Source organism: Falco rusticolus, chromosome 1 (genome assembly GCF_015220075.1).
Source record: "Falco rusticolus isolate bFalRus1 chromosome 1, bFalRus1.pri, whole genome shotgun sequence".
Taxonomy (NCBI): Eukaryota; Metazoa; Chordata; class Aves; order Falconiformes; family Falconidae; genus Falco; species Falco rusticolus.
In genome coordinates, this window is record NC_051187.1 from 74538976 (window position 1) to 74561387 (window position 22412).

The following is a 22412-nucleotide window of genomic DNA, read 5'->3' on the forward strand; positions in this document are numbered from 1 at the left end:
AACCCCAAAGACTCTGCTAAAGCACAAGGATGGTTGCAGGAACATGAAAAAATGGCCAAGACTTGCTAACCAAGTTAAAACTAAGTCAAGTCTTTGCAGAGGGAAAAGTAACAATTCATCCATTCCATCCCTTGCTACGAGCTGAAAAATGGAAACGCCAGGAGCACCATGCTGAGTCTCACCAGTCTACTTCAGATTTGGATTTCTAGCCTCTTAAATACTTGAGGCACCTTAGGGGAAAAAAAAATCACTTCTGAAACTCTGACTCCACATTTTTCACTGGAGTCTCTGGAGGCACACTTGCCACTTCCAAGCCTAGGCCATTATTTGGATAGTTACGAGAAATTAACGAAAAAGGTATCTATAACACATTAGCTGCATCATTTCAAGTCATTATCAAATTTATATTAAAAATCTCAAGATGTGAGAAGAGGTCAGTGCTTTAGCAAACTACAAAGGCAACCCTTGCTGGGAAAGAAAATATTTTCTATGAATTAATGTTGTTGAAAAAATGTAAACATGATTCTGGGCACGTAGATTTTATTCATGTACATAAATAACACAGCTTTAGTGCACAACAGCATCTTATGGCAAATGTAGAATCTTTTTTTTTGTCTTCAGCATGAAATACTGACATAATAAATACATACAGATTCATTTATTTCTGAAAAATCCAAACAAGTGAAGAAAAATTATGTCTTTGGGTGGATAATTTGCTTTTTACTGGGCACATGGCAAACATTCAAGGAAAATGTAACTCTATGAACCCACACATTGGACAAGGGAAAACCCTTTATCTATTTAGTGCAGAAGTGAAAAGTACAAAATGGTAACCCCAGCATCGTTGCATGCTGCCCTCCATGTTCCTTAAGCAGAGTGGCTACACAAGCCAGCTCAAGACAGGTTCTTGAGAAATTTCAGCATCCTTTCATCCTGAATACCTACACCTGTCTGTATGAGAGCCTCTATACCACTGCAGTGCTGATTCTTCCTGCATTTGAGAAGCTTTATTGATTTATTTGAGAAGCTTTATTTCTTCCCCGGCCATTCTCCCAGCCCCCAAAGGAGAATGACACAGGGATTCCCCATGGCTGTTTTACAGGTCGATTGGTCAAGAACATGCCAAGAGCATTGCTATTACTATATTTAAATGCTATGCAAGGCAGTCCTGTCATACCTATCTGTCCTGATAATTTTTCCCCATTTGAAAATGGGAAAATATGAAAAACTACTCACTTTATGAATGAAGCAAGTTAAAGGGACAAAAGCAGAAACCAGCGGCCATTTTCAGGAGTTTCTGCCTACTAGATATAGATGTTTTGCCTTGCTGTGTCATGCAGAACTGATGGTATACTCATGATTTATATTAATAGCATTGGAAGGAGAGATATCCAAAGTTATACAGCAAACAAGAAGGAGAGCATGTGGTTTTCCTCACAGTTTGTGTTTAAGCGGACATCTTAACTTGGCCTCAAGGGACAACTGTGAGATAACCTTGCTGTTTGTAAAGCACTCAGCAGTAGCTGGAGTCGAATGGCATGAAACTATGGCAATATGCCCCAGATACTAATAATTATAATCACGACTGTTTGAGGGATGAGGTTAAGAGTGATCTTCAAGGAAATACTGACTGTGGGCAGACCGGAAGTGCCTCCCCAAAACCTCTAAAAAAGGAGGGAATCAAAGACCAGACGACCTGCAGAGTCTCTGTTGCAGAAGGCTACTACAGAGGACTCAGTCCCTCCTCACAAATACGATGGTTCCCAAGCAGAACTACAGGTCTGTCCTCTGAATCACTGACGGCACACACCCGCTGTCCCGAGAGCTATCACTGGGACAAATTCCCCACAGCAGCCACATTTAGCGATGGCGTGTGAGTCAGAGGCTGTTGCCTGAAGGTGAAGAGAGATGCAGCTGCCTGACAGCCGCTCATCACGCGACAAGAGGAAGGAAATCCCGGCCTGCTGCCACACACACCGGCAGCTCCGGCTCCCTCAGCGTCCCTAGCGCTCCCCTCAGATCAGCGCGGATTTCCCCCACCCACAGCTGCACCACCCGCCTCAACCGTCCGCCCGCGCCCGCCAACGCCAACGACACGCAACGGCCGGCCCCGCGCATGCGCCCACGGGACGCAGCGCGGGGGAGGGGGCCGCGCATGCGCAGCCCGCCCGGCGGCGCCCACCGCGAGGCCGGGCAGAGCCGCCGTGTGGCGCCCGCTTGGCTCCCCGGCTCGCCCGCCCGCCGCGGCCTGCGCGCAGCAAACTGCCGGGGCGGGGCCGGCTCCTGCGGCCGCCCCAGCGCAGCCCCCGCCGGGCCCGTCCGAGCCGACGGCATTTCCGGGGGAGGGAGCGCGGCGCGGGCTGGCGGGGAGCTGCGCGGCGCCAGCAGTGTTGACTATATATGGTCAAAGGCAGGGGAGAGCGGCGGGCCGCGCGGACGCTTCCTGGTTCGTGCCGCTGGGCACCGCGGGGCTGAGGCGGCGGCGGGAGCGAGAGGCAGGTCCGCTGCGCTGCGCTCGCCGCCCTTCCCAGCCCTTCCTTCCCAGCGCCACCGCCCGCCGCAGTAACAAGTGGGCGAAGATGCCGTACGAGATCAGTAAGCCCCCGCGCAGGCGGAGCGGGGGGGGGCCGGAGCGGCGAGCCGCCGGGCTGGGGAGGGAGGGGGGCCGGGCGGTGGGGAGCCCCTCTAGCTGGGGGGCGGCCGGGCGGCCCTGGACGCGGGCGCGGAGCCGGCGGCACCTCGCAGCCCCCTGACAGCAACAAGTGACCGCGTCTGCCGGCAGGGCGTGTAGCTGCTCGGCTGGCGGCCGGGAACGGGAAGAAATAAAACGTCTCTTTCCCCCCCCCCCCCCCCCCCCCCCCCTTTTTTTTTTCCTTTTCCCGTAGAAAAAGTGTTCGCCAGCCTCCCGCAAGTTGAACGAGGCGTTTCCAAAATTATCGGAGGTGATCCTAAGGGCAACAATTTTCTTTATACCAATGGAAAATGTGTCGTCATCAGGAACATTGATGTAATGTATCCTAATTTATTTGCTTTTGCTAAGTTGCATTTTGTTTTCCAGCCCCTCTCTGATGGCCTGTGCTTCATTCACACTTGGTAACTTCAATTGAGGTCACAGATCTGGGATCAGCATCGGGGGAATAAGCAGGGTGCATGACTCAGGTGTAACACCATCGGCAGCGACTGTAAAACCCTGTAGAGAACCCCAGTAAAATGTGTGGTTCTCTCCCTCTCTTTGCATAGGCTTTATACAAGAAAGACTAGTATATCCTGGTTGGCCCTGGTTGTCTTAAGTATCACTGTTACGGAGTTGAGTGTTGTGTTTGCCTAATAAATGCACATTTGCTGTGTTGGCTTGTTAGAGAAGCATGCAAATAGTTGCGAGCCCTGATGTTCAAATTCATTAGTCCGTAGCTTCTTTCCCCCTCTCTGCCTCTCTTCCCTGCACTTCAGGAATCAAAACAGTTGTCATTTGCTTGACTCCGTGGCGAGCTGGGTGCACCGAGTTCTCAGCCCTGGTCACAGGGAACTTTTCTCATCGATTAATACTAGAATGCCCTAGTTAATGTTTCCGGTGGTGTGGAAGTTTAGGAGTTTTTTTCTTCTCTCATCTTAACTAGAGAAATGTTAAGTGAGTTATTTAAATTACTACTTTTCAAAGATGGCATCCCTTTGAGAAGTATGGAGGAAGCATTACAAGTCTAGGCTATTGTCTTGCTACTGGTTTTCAAAAAATATCAAATTCTCCCAAAGGTTTTCTTTCCTCTCTTAACTGCAGATTTGGCCTGCAGTGAGGAGAGCTGCAAGGGGGCCAGTCATACCTCTCTGGAATTTTCAGCTCTCCACAACAATGGATTTGTTTATGGCTGCTTCTGTAAATTACTCTTGTAAACTGAGTTTTTATGAGCGGTTTTCCTGATTATTTTTTTTTAGCACCCCCGCTATATTCAGGCATTTTTCTGTTGTCACACTGTAATACAGAAATGTTTCTAATAACTCAATTATTTGCAAATTTCTTGTTTGATATCCATCTAAATTCATCCACTTAAACCCAGAAATAAGCTTACACTCTGGTTTCAATGTCTCAGTATAATATTGTTGTAATAGTGTTTTGCTCTCGGTATCAAGAAAAGTTCAATTTTCTGAAACCAGAAGCTCCAGTTAAACCTTGTAATGGCACACACTGTGATGAGAGAAGAGAGAAAAGCCACTCTGCTTATGTTACAGTTTGCCTGAGTTATGGATTGTGACCTCCTCCCTTGCACAGTGATTAGTGCTTATCTGACCCTATTTTGTGGGTTAAATTGGAAGAAAACAACTTGCTTTTATCTTCCTGAATGAGCCCAGTGCAAATGTCAGTCCCAGTGCAAGCCAGAATGTAGAGTGCATGGCGTGATCTGAGTACAGGTGAGGTGGGATTGTGGGAATTGAAATGTAGCGTGTATAAACTCCCAAGGGAAGTTGAGAATGGAAGTCGTTAATTCTTTCGATTTATGGTGTAGTGTGTGCCAGTACACAAACTTACCTAACTGTCAAGTCTGCTACCGTTAATAATTGACAGGTGATGCTCTGCAGACAGCTACAGAATGTATTGTAGCAATGACACAAAAACTGACCAAAGCCCATGCTATGGCTTTTGTGACAGAGAATGTTGTGGTTTGTTCCTAACCCAGCATGGAATTGTCCACTGTTAATGTAGTGCCATGCCTTCTCAGAATAACACTGAGGCCTGTGTAATAGTTTGCAACAACCAAATGAAATACTGGGAGATTTGTGTGTGAACAGTTCTCCAATGAGATGGTTGTGCTCTAATTAAAAAAAACCAAAAAAAAAAAACCAAAAAAAAAAACCAAAAAAAAAAACCCAAAACCCAAAAAACCAACAAACAGGTCATCAAAATGCAGTGATCACCTTCCTCAAGTTTGAAGCTATCTAGTATTAGTTAATCAGTGGTGATGAATATAGCATTCGGGGTTAATGCTTGATATTTGAGCATGATCTAGAGACTTTCTTTAACAAGTAAAAGTCCTGGAACAGTACTGGACTAAGCACTGTAAGAAGAACAAGTGATATTTGTGAGGTTTCATACCTCGTTAATATTTTATCGTCTTCATGGGTCTAAGCCTACTTTGAAGCTTGGAACTTAAACTGCTCACTTTCATATGTGGCTCTTGTTTCAGTGTTCGAAATTAGCCACATAAACTCACTCTTGTTGTTGAATCTAGTACTGGGTATTGCATTTGTCCCAGCTAACACTAAGATCTCTTTTTAGAAGTGGGTGGTTATGGGGGTTTTGATAGGAAAGACGGACAAGTTAGAAAACTGACTTTACAAGCAGAAATAATATTATCAAATAAACAGCATTTAATTTGACAGCTCTAACTTATTACCTGTTTCCAGAATCTGTTTACTAAATTTGGGAGTCTCTTTCATTTAACCCCTTAAGTTAGTCTTTTAACTCCACTTTCTCATCATCTTAGCTTCCTGGACTCTTAGAGCTTCTTTCTGTAAGATAGCAGCTACTTACGTATGCCATTACTAACAAAGTGTGTGGAGGTTTGAGGTCCCTGAACTTGTAGGTGATGCAGCTACAGAATGGGGGAAACATTATCTTGTCTTGCTTAGATAAAATCCAGTTGCGTGCAAAATGGAGAGTGACGTGCATGCTGTAAATGCATGATTGTGACTTAAGTAGGGCTTTAACACACTCGAGTAATGTAAAAGCAGGAATGAAAAAGAGAGCTGCTTCTTGCCTAAGTAAGCTGTATTCTGTCTCCTGAGATGTAGCAGCACTGCAACAGCAAGAACTCTTGGAAGCAGAAGACTGTCTGCTTTCTAACACAGAGCGGGTGTTTCAGTTTTTCCTTATTGGATGGCTGAGTCATACCGTAACATCAGGTGTTTTTTTCTGCTTTGGTTAAATCTGTATTAATTCTAGCAGTTAAAATGGGCTTTTGTTTAGACTGTATGAGTCAAGTTTCTGGAGCTCAAAGGTACTTGTGAACTGATAGAAAATGTTTTCTAGGGAATAGTCTATTATTGTTGTAGCATATATGCAGTGTATCTGGAAGAGGTGCAGAATTACTTTTTTATACAGTTAAATCTGAGAGCTTTGATGTCATCCTTTTTTTGTGTGGCACCTCTGTGGTGTTAATGCTACTGATCAGCTGAGACACAGAGTCAGTTTTATTGTCCAGCCTGAAGCTTCTATAAATATGTTTAAGACTGAAGAGAGAGAGCTATGATGGAGTGACAGTGATTTTTTTTTCAGAATTCCAGTACAACTCTTGATACAATGTATGCTTAATTTTCTTTCTCAACTATAGTGGAACTTTTGGATGCGTGCTGCAAAGCACAGCAGTGTTTAGTATTGTGGGTAACTGCTTTACCTGGGCCAGCTCCATAGAAAGAAAGCCCGATGCTTGGTCTGTTATTTTTGGAGAGTGTTTTTCTACCTTTCAGCAGGTCTTGGAGAGGAAAGAGTCACAGAAGTTCTGGCTGTTAGAGGAAATGCTCTGTGTCAGTTGTTAGGGATTAGTGTGTTTTTCTAGTGGTACTGGACAGCAGTGTTCTGCAATATGTACTGCATTTCTCAGTTTTAGGCAATAACTCAATTTGACCTGGAAGGAAGGGTGTGAGAAGGCATGTAAGAAGAAATTCTGAATTTTGTCTTTGAATGTCTGATTTCATTCCTTTGAAAACTGGGCAATGCAGCTTGGTAACTTTTTTTTTTCCCCTTTAAACTAGAATCCTGCAATTGCTGACATCTACACTGAGCATGCCCATCAGGTTGTAGTTGCCAAGTATGCTCCCAGTGGATTCTACATAGCATCTGGAGGTAAGGTATCGGTGGTGCACATGATGTATCAGATACATGGACAGAGCTGTGAAAGTGCTTGATGCAAAACTTGCAAAAGAGAGTAGTAACGCTTCACATTTATGTACAGGCTCTACGTAGTCAATGTAACATGCCTCAGTGGAATTATATATATGTGCCTGAGGGAGGAATCACTTCTGTAGTTGTTCCTCTAACCATTCACTAAAGCAGTGAATTTGGTGACATGCTTGATCTTTGTAAAAAATTATTTAAATTAAGAAGAACCCGGAAATGTACTTTAAATACCTAGTGTGAAGTGTTAAAGAGAAAAAAATCTTAGTGTAATAAAGACTTGTGTGTATGCAGCAGAATGAAAAGTTATTTCTGAAATACAGGACCATTGTTTCTGTTTGTTAATAGATGTTGATACTTTGGGGGCAGGGGAGGGATTCTAGAAGAGCATATGCTCCTTTCTTTTCCCTCCTCCTTTCTTCCTGACCAAACTTGGCAAGACTTGGCATGACTTCTCTTACATTTGTAACCTGAACTAAACAAAGGTTTCTTTGGCAAGTTAGCAGGGGAAGAGGCTGATTCTCAGTTTCCATGTAATGCACGTGAATCAGTAGTCTGAGAGTGGCTAATGTTAATTTCTGGAATTGCTAGTGGAAACGGCTGCAGTTTTTGACTTAGGAAGAGCTAAACAAACTCTTTTAATAGAAGCTTGCTTCAAATAATTGATGTTTTTTCAGGAGGACTGGTAGACAGTTGAAGAATATTGACAAATACAATACGATAACCTCCATTTCTTAATAATATTAGCAGTTACTCTGTGATATTTTTTTCTAAATCTGCTTGCCGTTATCAAGTAGAAATGCTTCAGCAGCAAATAATGTGCCCAAACCCAGAAATACTTTCTAGTAATATATCTGAAAATAAAGCATTCTGACTATGAGCTCCTTAGGGAGTCCAGACTCATGTGCAGATCTTGGTAGACTCATGTGGTAGAATGGGAGTTTCTCTCTCAGCAATTTAAAGGGAACAATATTTTTTTAAACATAAATTGGAATATGTATCTTTTGAGTACTGGGGAACCTTTAAGAGCACTGATAGCACAGCTTTTTTTCTTCTTTCCTGGTCCCTCCCCTCCATCTGAAAGGAACCAGAGCCAGGATTTTCTTGGCACAGTCTTCTGTGTGGACCATATGTCAAACTGAATAACTTCTTCAAATCTAGATTGCATTCTTTATTCTACAGGTTTGGTGTTCTAGGTTTGTGCTGTGCTTAACCCTCAGAATATCCATCTATTTTGTTCTTGTGGCATTGCAGGTTTTCAGTCCTCTGTAAAAGAACAGTAATATATACAGAGCCTGATCTGTCAAGAAGTTTTTCATTAATATTCAGTATAAGGAAGCTCCTTGCTTCCTTAACAGGGGAATATTCAGTTGACTCTTCAGAAGTTTGTGTGTCATACCAGAGTAAATGAATTTAGGCTTCAGTATTTCCCTTAAAAAGTGTCTTGTGTATGTGATTTATAAATAGTTTTGTGATACTGCTGAGCATGGGGTCTGAAGATAGTATCAGGCTATTTAAGCTGTTTCCAAGTATATCATTAAGATTCATTTATCTATAAATCTGCGTTAGCCGTGCAACCTGCATTAATACTTCATGTGTTTGATGAGACAGACCTTTGGCAGGATGCTTTGTGGCTCTTTACGGTGATTTCTTTTACTGCAGTGTAACAGATGTAGTAATGGGAGATACCACAGAGTTAAAGCTATATACGTCCTATCTATTAATAGAAGGAGCAAACAATTAGATTCTGAAGTCCACATTAAAGTTCTGCTTCAATAACAAATTCTCTGTGTAAAATGAAGGATTCTGCATCTGTCCTTTTAGAAGTGGAGAAGACTAGTCCATGATCAGGTCTCAAAGATACAGGGTTACTGTATGTCTAAATTGAAATGTAAGAATGTACCAAAAATGTGAACAGAACTCAAAAGCATTCTGCTGAGGTAAAGTTTATATATTTTAGCACATGGTTTATTCTAAAACAGTGGCTTTTCTGAAAAGAAACGGAATTTTGCTCTGTGGATTTCATTAGAGACGTGTAAAGCTGTCTGTGTAGAATGATTCCTCTGGTTATAATGCTGCACGACAGTAATTGCTCTGAATTGAAGAAGTTCTAGGGCTGTGTAATACTGAAAGGAGAAACTGTGACCAGGGAAGATTTCATTATATTAAGTCTTAAATTGTTGACAACCTGTGCTATGTCTGCTGCTTGTGACATTATCATTTTTTAATATTCTGTTGGATTCCTTTGTAGTAATCCAGACGTTGCATGTGCATACCTGCACTATTAAGTGTGTACATACTTCTGTATAGAAAAAGTATACTGATGAATGTGCATGAATAGAGTTTGATGGGCAAAAACTTCTTTGTATGTTTACATGTACATGGTATTTTTATGCAGAAGGGGTTTGCTTTGAAGGTACAAAAAAGCTGAGGTATGAATTTCAGTGTCTGCCACTGTCCACTGGATTGCTGTCTTAGTGTAGATGTAGGGCAACGTACTTCCCAATGAAGTGTGGGTAAGCTACTTTGTGACTGCCAGGGGGGCTGGTTTGGGGTTTGGTTTTTTTTGTGTAACACAGCTACTTAAAACACACCAGCTGATTAGAGTTCCTATTGTTACTGCATAACTTTTTGATGTGTGTTTGCAAAAGTTGTCTTCATGTGTTGTATTTATTGCTGCATGTCTTGAATCTTACTATCTGGTTAAAAACATAGTTCGATGAAACGAATGTAGTCTTAAGCGTTCCTAAAACAAGTGATTTGTAGTAATTGGAATAGGGTAAGAATAATAGGTCCTTTGTACAAGTGATCAGTGTAGCTGAAAATCTGTATCCTGGCAGATTGCTGAGTCATGTGACTGAGTCATGCTGGAACAACAAATAGTTATACTCATTTTATTACGGCAGATGTCTCTGGAAAGCTGAGAATCTGGGATACTACACAGAAGGAACACCTACTGAAGTATGAGTATCAGCCATTTGCAGGAAAAATAAAGGACCTAGCCTGGACTGAAGACAGCAAGAGAATTGCTGTGGTTGGAGAAGGAAGAGAAAAGTAAGTAACTTTTTCGTGTGTGTACATACATACTGTAAACATCTGTATTCTAATAAAGCAGGTTCTTTGTAGAAAGCTTTTAATACTTCAACGGAAGAAAATCATGGCTTGTTTCTGGTTTAGGTTTCAAGTTATTCTGCAGCAGAATTCTTTATGCAGTATTTGACATCTGTAAAGCTCCTTTGAAAATACAGTTCTGTTAGAATTGCTCAGTTTGAAAATTGTGTAGGTCTTTTTTAAGAGGTGGGTATTTCGTTCAGTGACAGCTGTTCAGTATGCCTTTTGGTGGTTTTTTTTGTCTTAATTCTGATAGAGTATGGAGAACCACAAGACAATTCTTCTTCTTTCACCCCTCCCAAATTGAGAGGACATCACTGAATAAGAGTTATAAAGTACAGAAAAAAGTGTCTGTATTTTCTCCCTCAGCAACATGCCCATATTTTTAGGCCTTACTATGATAAGTAAAAGAAAATCACAACCATTTGTCCTTACCTAACTGAGGTTCCCATTTCAGTCAGGTGTGTGTCCTTTCTTTAATGTTTAAAGACTGACAGATCTTTAAGGCAGAGTCCAGACTAGGTAGTCTTATGCCTAAATGTCCAAACAGGTGCTTCTGTTCCCTCACCCTCTTCACCTTTTTCTAATCACAGTCATGCACTGTGTCCTGTTACTGGACAGAGTCTTTGTCCACCATTGCTCCATCAACCCCCACCTGTCCTTGGGTAGATACTATATAAATTTGCTCTCCTACCTCAAAAAGTTTACCAGTTTACTCTTAGGTGAATGCACTTTCAGTCTAGAATTTTGTTGAAGTGACTCTATATAACCCTTTTTAATAGAGATGCTCTGGCAGTTTATTACCACTGTATTGATTGTGCTGCGGTATTGTTTTTTAAGGTGATTTAAAGTAAGAATGACAAAAATGCTGTTAAAACTCTTCGTCCTTAAACCTTTAAGTAATAATATTTGTAAAAGTGGTGGTACCCAATCTAGGTTACATAATCAGGTAAATGATACAATGTCATTGTTATCCTAGCTTTCTGCATAGTCACTAAGCAGATAATTTACTGCTTTCTTTCATAAACAGAGGAGTATCTTTTGGATCCCTGAATTTTAGAAGCTTTATACATAAAATCGGTTTTCCCCTTCAGCAGATGACTCCTATTGAACATTAAGTTCTCTCTCAGGCAAGATCTCAGCCTTCAGGGAACTGTCATGCACTTGCATGAGATTAACGAGATGACCTAATTTCTTTTCTTTGAGTGCACTCATATCTGATGTTTACAGATGCTAGAGGGGTTAATCTACATGTAACTTTATGAGTTGTAGTTATTGTGTGCTTTTCTAACTAGATTTGGAGCAGTGTTCCTGTGGGATAGTGGCTCTTCTGTTGGTGAGATTACTGGGCACAACAAAGTGATCAATAGTGTGGACATTAAACAAACGAGACCATATCGTCTGGCAACTGGCAGTGATGACAACTGCGCCGCTTTCTTTGAGGGACCGCCATTCAAGTTCAAGTTTACAATAAGTGTGAGTTTAAGTTTAGATGTGTCTGTATTAAACTGTGCAGCAAGTTAACTAAAAGCTTTCCAACAAGCTTGCGGTTCTTGTAGAAAAAAATTTCTACAGCGAGGAATGGATATGTAACATCTACGGTCAATTCTCTTGTTTCAACATTCCTTTTCACTCTTTATTTTTGTTTCTTTATTCTACTAGTTAAAATCTCTCGTGTAAATTAAATGAAGTCTGAACCTACTACATTTAAGACATTAATTGTTACTGGAAGCCAAAGAAAATAAAAAGCCAAAAGCTGCTGCAGCTGTTTCTCATGGCAGAATTCATGTCCCTTGACTCAACAAAAAAAACCCAAACAAAAAACAACCAAACAAAAACTATTGCAGAGATACTGGATGTAATTGCAGTAGTAAATTCAAAATGTTCTTTATTTTTAAAAACACAGTAGTAGGCCTTTTATTTTCTTAAGTATGTGCCTTGTGTAGTCTTCATATGTTGACTTTAGTAAGGATTCCATTCCAGTTCTAGAAAAGGAATTGTTTTAAGGTCTGCAATCCAATGAAATGAGGTAGTTGCCTAATATATTTTTGAACTTAAGTTGATACTTGCGTTTTGCTAATCTGGTTCTTTTGGAACTCTGAAGTCTGAATTGCTTACCCGTGCTGCTTCGACTGGTATGTGATTCAGTCTTCCTTTGAAAGTGGTATTTGAGTTGGTACATGGGATTCTGTTATGGGCTGTTCTGTGGTTTAGAGTAGAACTTGTGGTATCATCAGGAAATAAAAAAAGTGTAGTTAAAGAAAGTAGGTTAGAACCTGCCTTTCATAACACTAAAAATAGTCTCCCAAATCTCTTTGCATGGGAGCTTTGGCCTCGTTGTGGCGCTTCCCTGTTTAACACGTGTTTTTTAGTTAGCGTGGTTTGAATAGTCTCCTACTTGTGAATAGTCTATTTGGGGAGTATACATCAGTCTTGCCTAGTTACTTCACAGAGCTGCCACTCATGCAGTCTCCCAGAAATGGAATTACAGTAAAATAATAAAACTTATTCTTCATTCATGCGTTTTTTACAATAAGAAGCCTAAAGTACTCTTCTGTGTATGAAACTTAATTGGGCCACGAAGCAAGAGTCAGAATTTGGAGAATGTTGCAGAAGAATTCAGTGACCAGAGGGGAAGAACCCCATGTTTGCATCTAGGCTGCAGCTGAGGGTTTTTTCCTACCTATCTCTGAAACTGGGTACTTATCTGGTATTGTGTTGTTTGAACTACATCAGTATTGATGTCACAGTTTTTTCCCTGGTCCGTTGTTGATCCCCATGATTCTCTTCAGAGAGAGGCTGGACTTGCTTTGTAGCCATTCCCTACAGCAGGCATCTCCTACACAGCTAATTTATGGCTTGTGTGAAAGAGAACTTCATTGTTACTGGACTCTCTTATGCATGTAAAGCTCTGTTCTTATTTTGTATGCTGATTCTTACTCTTTTTTCCTACAGGACCATACACGGTTTGTGAACTGTGTGAGGTTTTCTCCTGATGGGAACAGATTTGCTACAGCTAGTGCAGATGGCCAGGTACAAAGCAAGGAACTCTATTTGTAGCAATTTGAGCATGAGAAGATTTTCTTGTGCATTTTGGGAATAAGATTAGTATTGTAAAATCAATGTTGCTGCTTTTTTCATGCTAAGAAGTGACTGGTTTAAACTATTAAGTACTCTTCTATAAAGGTGTAACAGCTGACGTCAGCCAAACTGTTCTCACTCAGCTTTTTTCCCCATTCCACCTCCCGAGCGTATTACAGGTTATTTTGGCTGGAACACATTAGACTTTTGAAACATGTATGTTCTTGTTACAATCCTGAGAAGTCTGGCTGAAGTACTGAACTCGGATAGCAACCCAGCTCCATGTGGAGTCCCTGCTCCATGTCAAAGGGCATTTGACAATGACACTGTTACCGTAGGTAGCTCCTCCTTCCAAGAAGGCACATTCCTGTGACTGCAGTGCTAAACAGCTGCTATCACAGCAGGAATTAAAAAATGTAAGATCTTCCAGAATGTCAGATGTCAGGATCCATTGTGCAGAGTGGCTTAGTGTGATTATTTACAATTGTCATCTCCTTTGTTGTATCAAATGCAGGAAAACTTGTGCCTCTTCTTCAAAAATCTGGTGTTTGATAAAACTGCAAGCATGCTACCTAACAAAAGAATGATCTGTACAGTACAAGTAATAGTGGTTTCAGTTATTGTTTTTTCCTGTTTACTGCTTTTCCTTTAGTTATATGTCTGTGCTCTCTTAAGATTTTTGTCTATGATGGGAAGACTGGAGAGAAATGTGTGCTCTTGGTGGAGGCAAAGCTCATGATGGAGGTATTTATGCTGTAAGTATCATTTCATTTGTGCAAGTGGTCCATAGTATTTCATTACCAAGTTCATGGACTGTGAAGTCTTGCAACAATTAATGCATTTACTATCTTGTAGTGACATTTGTTTTTGCAGATTAGTTGGAGCCCTGACAGTAGTCAGTTGCTTTCTGCCTCTGGATAGATACAACTGCTAAAATTCTGGGATGTCGGTGCACATTCTGTTGTCCAGTACTGTTTAACATGGGATCAAAACGTATTGGATCAGCAGCTGGGTTGCTTTGTGGCAAAAAGATCATTTACTGACTATCTCTCTCTCTGGCTATATCAATTATTTGGACCAAGAACAATCCAAATAAGCCTTCACGTATCATAAAGGTAAGCTTCTATTCTTGCCACTAGTTTCTGCAATAAATGACACTGTGGTTGAAGTTGGCTAGATGGAATAGTAGCTGTTGAAAAATGGTTGTGTTTTAAATTAGCATTGCCACACACACACGTAACCTTTTAACTTCTTGATTCGGTGGTACTGTGCTTTGTGCGAATATACAGACTGATTTTAGTTTCAGTTAAGGTCATTAAGTCTTTATAGCAGCTTTTCAGCATTCTTGATATGGGGGGGCGAGGGAAGTACAGTGCAGAGAGAATGAGACATCACCAGTAGTTTTCTGCTAGAACTAGTATATTGTGAACAAGGTGACTAGGGTTACTGTGCAATTGAGCTTCGATTTTAGGATTTAAAGAGTAAGCTGACACAGTACTCTCACGGGAACTTATATTTTTACATGAACTAGATTACATGAACGTCCCAGATTCTTGATATTGCAGCTGTAATTCTGGTAGTTGGTGTGGGTACATGACTGTATTTAGTAGTCTTCCCTGAATCACTGTGCAAGCAACTTTGTTGATGAAAAAGTGCGTGAAAGTATTTTGGCCTAGCGGATACATAAGGATATTCATGATGCCTATTCTTTCTCCTCAAGAGTGTGTACATGAAAATAGCTAGCTGCAACAGTTAAATGGCTGCACTGTTTAATTAGTGATTGTATTCTGGGTGACCTGTAATGCTTGTGAATAAAATAGGTTATTCAGAAAATAATGTATCATAACTCTTCTCAACAGGTTTGACTCGAGTAGTGTTAGATGAAAATTTGCCATCATAATGATTTGTGTCCTATTCACAGGTCACAGTAAGTCCATTCAGTGTCTTACGGTGCATAACAATGGTGGGAAGTCCTATATTTACTCTGGAAGTAAGATGGTCAATTAATATCCTTTGGAATGATAGTGTGATGCTTGTTCTAGCCTTACAGTCCGGAGAGACGCTCATTAGGAGGAAAAAAGCTTGGCCAAAGACAAAAAATATGCTTATTGGACACAAATGAATATTTTATGTTGAAGAAGTTTATTTTGCTTTCCCATAACTTGCCTATTTTACTGGTTGCCTTACACTTGCCTGCAAAACATAAGCCAGTTCTTGATTTCCAGTTGTCACTTCTTTGTGGTAGATTGTTAATAAAGAGAAGCAAGCAAATATGTAAATTAGCCTCTTCTAACTTTCTACATGTTCTGTCATACATGCAAATATGTACTGTTGTCTGTTGTTACATGCAGTAAATAGCTACATCTTAGCATGTGTTGGACATCATGTATCTAGGTTTTCAGATCAGGTAGGTACAAGAAAGATAAACTCCTGTTGACCTATCTCAGATCCATAATATGCATTTTTCTTTACAGCTGTTTTTTTCCCACCTTTTTTGTTTTCTGAAGTTCTGTGACACATTGTGTTCTTTATTTGGTATCCCAAATGTCATCAGGCCTCTTACTACTGAAGAGAACCTGTCCTTCTTTTGAGACTTTATTTCAGTTCTGTTTGTTTCTGGAGCAAAACACTGGGGAATGCAGCCTGGTTCCCAGAGGGCATGTTAGAGGTTGGGATGTGTTCAGCTAGAAGACTGTTGGCTTTTCTTCACTAATCTGAAGCTTATAAATAAAAATGCAGTCCTTCATCCTGCCTGCCATGATGCATTAAAATGGTATCACATTGGCGTAAACTGTCATGTGTTTATGTAAACATGTGTCATGTTTACAAAGCTGTAGTATAGTGTTAATAGTTCAAACTGATGTTAACATAAAACATCAGGGAAAGCCAATGTTGCAGGACTTCTAACTGTAATTCTTCAAAAAGTATTTCCTATCCTCAGACCTAATGCTAATTGTTCTAGTATTTGCTGCTGTTTGTGGTAGGTCATTTAGCTCATTACAGAATATGAGAGATTCATTCAATAAATGTTTTGAGGGTATGTGATTTGGTTGAACCCTGGACAGGTTGCCCAGGGAGATGTAGTGTCTCCATCCCTAGAGGCAGTCGAAACCCAGCAGAATGGGCAGCCTGTTGTAGCTGATGCTGATCTGAGCAGTGGGTTGGACTAAACAATCTCAAAGAGGTCCCATCTGCCCTTAGCTACCTGTCAGTTATTTAACTGTTTATGACGCTGTATCTAACTGCACCAGTATCTTCAAATGTTCCTTAATTCTATTATGCACATTATTGGGATTCTGAAACTGGAGAGAATGATGGCTTTTCTGGGAAAGGCCATACAAACCAGGTTTCTAGAATGGCGGTGGATGAAATGGATCAGCTGGTCACCTGCAGTATGGATGACACCGTGCGCTATACCAACCTTAGCAAAAGGGACTACAGGTTAGTTAAAATGTTACCTTTTGTTGTAGTATGGCAGCCCTAATTATTTTACAGCAAGAGTTTTGTTGATTTATAAGGTAAATAATTCTATGCTGCAATTAATTCAGGTTTTAAGTTACCATGGAAACTGTAGAAATGATTGCTGTACCAACCTTGCTTTTTTCTGTGACAGCAGGAAATGTATCCCAGGCTCTTCAATTTATCTCATCCCTTCCACAGGTTACGTAGAGATCTGCCTTGTATTGGATGGCTTAGGGAACTGTGGGAAGGGCATCCATTTTATGATTCATAAATACCCAGGAATATTGGTAATAAATGTGGTTAGGAGGGGTGAGAAGCAGCTGTTTCTCCATGGACATCACAACTGAAGCAAAAAACTTTTAAGAAATCCAATTAAGATCGAGTTAGTTTTAAAAAATCAGACTCTAATGTAGTAACTAACTTTCACTTTGAAGGTGTACTGCCTGAGCATGGTACTAATGCTTTAAACAGTAAACAACAAAACTTTGCAGATTATTTAAGAAAAAATCATTATGCATGTTCTTGATCATTAGTGGGTGATCATTTGAATAGACAATCTGAAATAATGATAGATATGGCATAATTTTTTTCTGCTTTGTCCTTCCTGCTCTTCCACCTTGGCATGCCTTCCTCCAGTGGCCAGGATGCTGTGAAAATGGATGTTCAACCAAAATGTTTAGCTGTGGGTCCTGGTGGTTATACTGTAGTTCTGTGCATTGGACAAGTAAGTATTAACTTGTGGATTATCAACGTAATTTCTTTGTTAATAATACCATGTATGGTAACATGATGGTTTCTGACAGATCTATCTAGTGTAGGATCACCTTGCACATCTGCAGAATTTCCTGATAAGAGCCATGGGAAATATAATTGCGCAGGATACTTGATAGGCTTGTGTTTCCGCATCCTGTACCAATGTGATAGTCTTATGTATAGATTTAAATTTCATATGATCCCTCATCTGAATTTGTTGTCAATACAGCTTTGTGCTGGAAAGCTCCACCAGTCTGAACTCTGCTCTTGCCTGATCTGTTAAGTGACACAATTTTGGGGAAAGGAAAGCTCCTGTGTTGTTTCTTGTTTGGTGGGTGGGTTTTTCCCCCAATTGATCTAATTAAGTAATGCTGTTGTACAGCATTGGTAGCTCTAGTTTGCTTGCCAGTAGTATTCGTATCACGCAAAACCAGAGAGATTGTACCAGGGCTATCTTGCATCAAAGCATGCTTAAATTCTAATGATTTGTGTCTTCTGTATGGATGCTAATTTTATGCTTGGGACTTTCAGAAGTGTTGCCCAAACCTGTTTTCTGTGGGAGTTATAATCCCAGTTGTCCATATTATAGAACAGGATAGGAAATGGTCCTTAAAATTTAATTGCAATATTAACTTGCTACTAATTTCGTTCTGCCTCCCTTCCTTTAACAGAGAACCCAGAAGGCAGTAAGCATTGTTAAAAATACTGTTTTGTCCATATTTGTTTGATGTTCAAGCCAAATGAGGTGAAGCTGAAGGCAGTAGAACATGCCCTGCACTATCCAATTTAGAGGGCATAAGTACTCCAGTACAGCAGATTAGTTAGTCACAGCACGTAAGCATTTCTTTTTGGGTTTGGTTGTTTTGTTATTTTTGCTTTTTTTTTTTTTTTGTTTTAGAGTTTAAACTCTTCTCTAAGATCAAAATATACTAAACTTCTGAGCAATTGGAGTGGACTTGTATTGATGACTAAGCAGTTTGGATTAGTTGTAGTTTGGTTTTAGGCACTTTGAAATAAGGGTCTTAGTTTCTGGGTTTCTATTTGCAGATTGTCTTGATGAAAGATAAGAAAAAAAAGTTTTGCAATTGATGACCAAGCAGTTTGGATTAGTTATAGTTTGGTTTAGGCACTTTGAAATAAGGGTCTTGGGTTTCTATTTGCAGATTGTCTTGATGAAAGATAAGAAAAAATGTTTTGCAATTGATGACCTTGGGTATGAGCCCGAAGCTGTAGCCATTCATCCTGGAGGAGGGACAGCAGCAGTGGGAGGAGCGGTAAGGTTCAGCTTCCTAAAACTCTTGTTTTGAACACTGGAACTAGTAACAGAAGCATTTAACAATAGTAGGTGTGTTGTGTTGAGATGTGGTAGGTAGCAGTTCGTAACAACAGCTGTATTGTAACAAGTAAACTATGTGTAATTGGTGGTCCTGGGCTTTCATGCCCTGGGTTCTCTGACCGTTGTAGCCTAATGTCTATTTCATTTTATCTTGTATTTGCTGATTTTTACATTGTGAATTTGTTTTTAACCAGTGCGTGCTTGAAGTAGGCAAATTCTTGATTTCAAGTCTATATTCTAGGCTTGGTAGATTGTAGCTAGCATAAATGAGTTCCTTATATACATAAAGGTTCTTTAAACTATTTCTAAATATAAGCACTACCAGATAGAATTGATACTGAATTTCTGGAACTTTTTGTAAGCCTTCCTCTTTCTATTGTAAAATGACTTTTTTGGTTTGTTTCTACCTTCCTCCTTCTTCACTATTAATTTGCAGGATGGGAATGTCCATTTATATTCAATCCAAGGAACCTCTTTGAAAAATGATAATAAGTCTTTGGAAGCTAAAGGTCCTGTTACAGACCTGGCATATTCTCACGATGGTGCCTTTCTTGCAGTCTGTGATGCAAACAAAGTTGTCACTGTCTTTAGTGTCACTGATGGCTATGCGGTAAGAACTGTTGTATTAGCAATTTTGTTTAAAAACAAATTGACTGGCATCTCCTGTCTAAATCTGTTGTAAAATACAGTGTAGCTGGTGAGACTTAATTGTTAAATATTCTTTGTATTTTTTGTTTCTGTGACTTGTGTTTACCTGGTACTTTGCGTTAGTGTTGCTTTTCACAGCAGCCTATGTGAAGCCTCCAGAACATAAGAATAGGTGAGGAAACGTACACCATAGGTTGGCTACTGGGCAAACATGCAAACCTGTCTAATAGCTAACACATAATTAAATGGGGGAGAAATTGGATTTCCACAGGCTAGCAATAGTTAAATACAAAAGACTACAAAGTACGCAGGTTCCTTATTCAGGTCAGCTGAATTAGTGTGTTTGGGGTTTTTTTTTTGGTTTGTGCTTTTTAAAGGAAAAAAAGTCAACAAAATGCCTGTTAGAATTTGTATGCAGTATTGTAAAATGGACAAGAATGCAGGCTCCGTTTGATAAGAATCATGCAGTACAACAAAATGTAATTAAATAAATAAAAAGTTGGCAATAAAATTCTGCTGGCTGTAGTGCACAGTTCTATGGTAAGAACTAAGCAATGAAAGGGATATATTAGGTCAGGGAATCTTGCTTTATCTTTCAATCTAGTGTCTTTGAACCAAGAACCAAAAAATGGGCAATTTACACATATTGACTGCCCAGCTGATCAGCTTGTATAAAGTCATTAAGCTTTGACTGAAACTACACTGAAGTAAAAAATGCAGGATGCATTCCACAAAAGCGTTTCATTCTCTAAGTAAAAATTGAAATAATTTTGCTTTTAGGAACATCTGTGGGGTTATTTTAAAAGTGACTAAGCAAGAAGTGACTTGTTGCACATGCACTTTACAGATCCAGTCTTAGTACTTTTTACAAAAAGTTTGGATTTTATTGGCCTGATAAGTGTTTCAAGAAACAGCGTAAAATGAAGCCATCACTTGGTTTGTTTAGGGCATCTATCTGTACTTAAGATACATGTTGTCTGGAGTCTTGCTGTAGCTTATTGTGATGCTACACATTAAAAGTCAGTGATTTCCTGAAATAGCTTAGACTAACAAAATAACACTGTATCTCTGACTTTCAAATAGGAACATAATGTCTTTTACGGACACCATGCAAAAATAGTTTGTATTGCCTGGTCACCAGACAATGAACACTTTGCTTCTGGAGGTATGGACATGATGGTATATGTTTGGACCGTAAGTGATCCAGAGACCAGAGTAAAGATACCAGGTATGTTTCCTTCAGTATCGTACTTCTGAAAGTTGCTAGTGTTTCTTGAAATCCAGCACAGTACCTGCTTTCTAGAACTCATGGTAAGCAGGCTTTGAATGTTCCCAAACAAATCTAGCCGTTATGTTAATCTTTATCTAGCTACAATAGCCAGTACTCTGCTGTTTTTTTTTTTTAAAGTTACTATGAAGTAACATACACTAGCAGTATTTAATGTAGCTGAAAATCACTTTTGGAATATGTGCTGAAGTTATTTTTATTTTGTCAGCTTAACCTTCCTAATTCTTTTTTGTTATTTTGTGCTGCCATACAGATGCTCACAGGCTACATCATGTAAGCGGCTTGGCATGGTTGGATGAACATACTCTGGTAACAACATCCCATGATGCTTCTGTCAAAGAGTGGTCTATCTCCTACAATTGAAATAAGCCCTCTCTTTGGAAGGACCTAATCAGGGACTAGAACTACTGCAGTGGAACATAGCATTTCTCTTAAAGAATCTGTATTGGCCTCTGGGTCTGCTATCATATCCTCATATCTTTACAGGGTGTTCATATCTGTAATTAAATGTACTTTGAAAGCTTTAGCCAGTAACGGTTTGCACATGAAAAGCACTTAAATTATGTCTGGAGCTTAACCTTTGTGCTGAACATTCCAGAGGCAACAGCCAAGCAAGTTGGTGTGAAAGGTTCAGGCCTGAAAGATTCAAACTCAAATCAGTTGTCCTTTTCTAACCAAGAAACATGAGACTGTGTAGCATGAGAGTAATATTTCTCATTTTTTCTAATTACAGAACATTTCTGTACTAACGGTCATAGTAAGAGTATTTAGTTGTGATCTCTGAAACCAATCAAGCTGTGTGCAGCTACTGTATATTGCTTTGCTTCTCTGTACTGCACCAAACTGTTGCCTCAAATCTCCTCCAGATAACAATGGGGTACATACATAATAAACTTTTTATGTATTTCATGTCAAAGCTTTGTGGTTTATTTTAAGGTGGAAGTGTGGGGTTTTGATGTACTTACTGTTGTGGGTATAATGTTTACAAATAATCATTGTGGCAACTTCTTGTTTCAGAAACACACCTGTTATTCATGAATTAAGAATGTGTGGCCATTTCAATGTCAGAAAATAATTGTTTCAAAGATTAAAGATATTTTCTGTTTGAAGGAGGTGAAGCATGTTATTGTTCAAAAAAATGCAGTACTTTACCACCTTTTTGAAAATACAGGAATTCAAGTGAAGCGCTGTTATGACTTGAAGTGATTTTTGAGAAGATGATGTTTGCGGAGTAAGTTTTACACCTTTGCATGTGCAGAGCAGTTGCATAGAAGCTGTGATCTAATGTGAACAGACCACGATCTTGTATTTAGTTCCCTTCTTACACGCTACAACACATTTAATTGATTTGAAGCTAGCAGTCAAACAAGAGTGGAGGAGCACACTCATGGAAAGCAGTAGGAAGATTTGTTACCATCTCTAAGTGGCCAAAAGAAGTTGTTGCTATCGAGAATTTTGGAAGACTTAAACCTTTCTGTGCTAAGTCATCACCATCACCCTTCCAGTGCTCTTTGGTTTTTATTAAGCTTTCTTTTCTGTGTGGACTTGTGTGTTGGTTTTTTTTTTTACCAATCATATTTCTAATGACACTAATTACAGCAAATAAAGTGCTTTTGCTGCTTCTCATACTGTGATCATTGCTCAATTGCTGAAAAAAAATTGCCTGTCAAAAATGACTTGGTGAAACACCTTTAAAAGGATAAATGTTGATTTCTTGTTAGGGAGTGGTGGTCAGATATTCCCTGGTATGCAAACCAACATTAGAACAGTTGACAGATTTTATCTAAGCAGAATATTCTACCTCATGGTTTCTTTGTGCTTGGTGTATCTCTCCATTACCAATTTTG

The 22412-nt window shown here is 39.9% G+C and overlaps 1 protein-coding gene across 1 annotated transcript; it reads left to right on the forward strand.

The window, feature by feature from the left end:
* The first annotated feature begins 2317 nt into the window (after nt 1-2317).
* On the forward strand, nt 2318-22191 carry WDR1 (WD repeat domain 1). Its single transcript, XM_037384759.1, is given in 18 exon segments — nt 2318-2595; nt 2886-3007; nt 6745-6835; nt 9793-9940; nt 11293-11473; nt 12953-13030; nt 13754-13784; nt 13787-13833; nt 13952-14095; nt 14097-14156; nt 14158-14194; nt 15000-15080; nt 16363-16519; nt 17177-17264; nt 18457-18567; nt 19066-19239; nt 20361-20505; nt 20819-22191. Coding segments are annotated over 18 exon segments (1821 nt in total). The 5' UTR covers nt 2318-2579; the 3' UTR covers nt 20929-22191.
* Nucleotides 22192-22412: the final 221 nt, after the last annotated feature.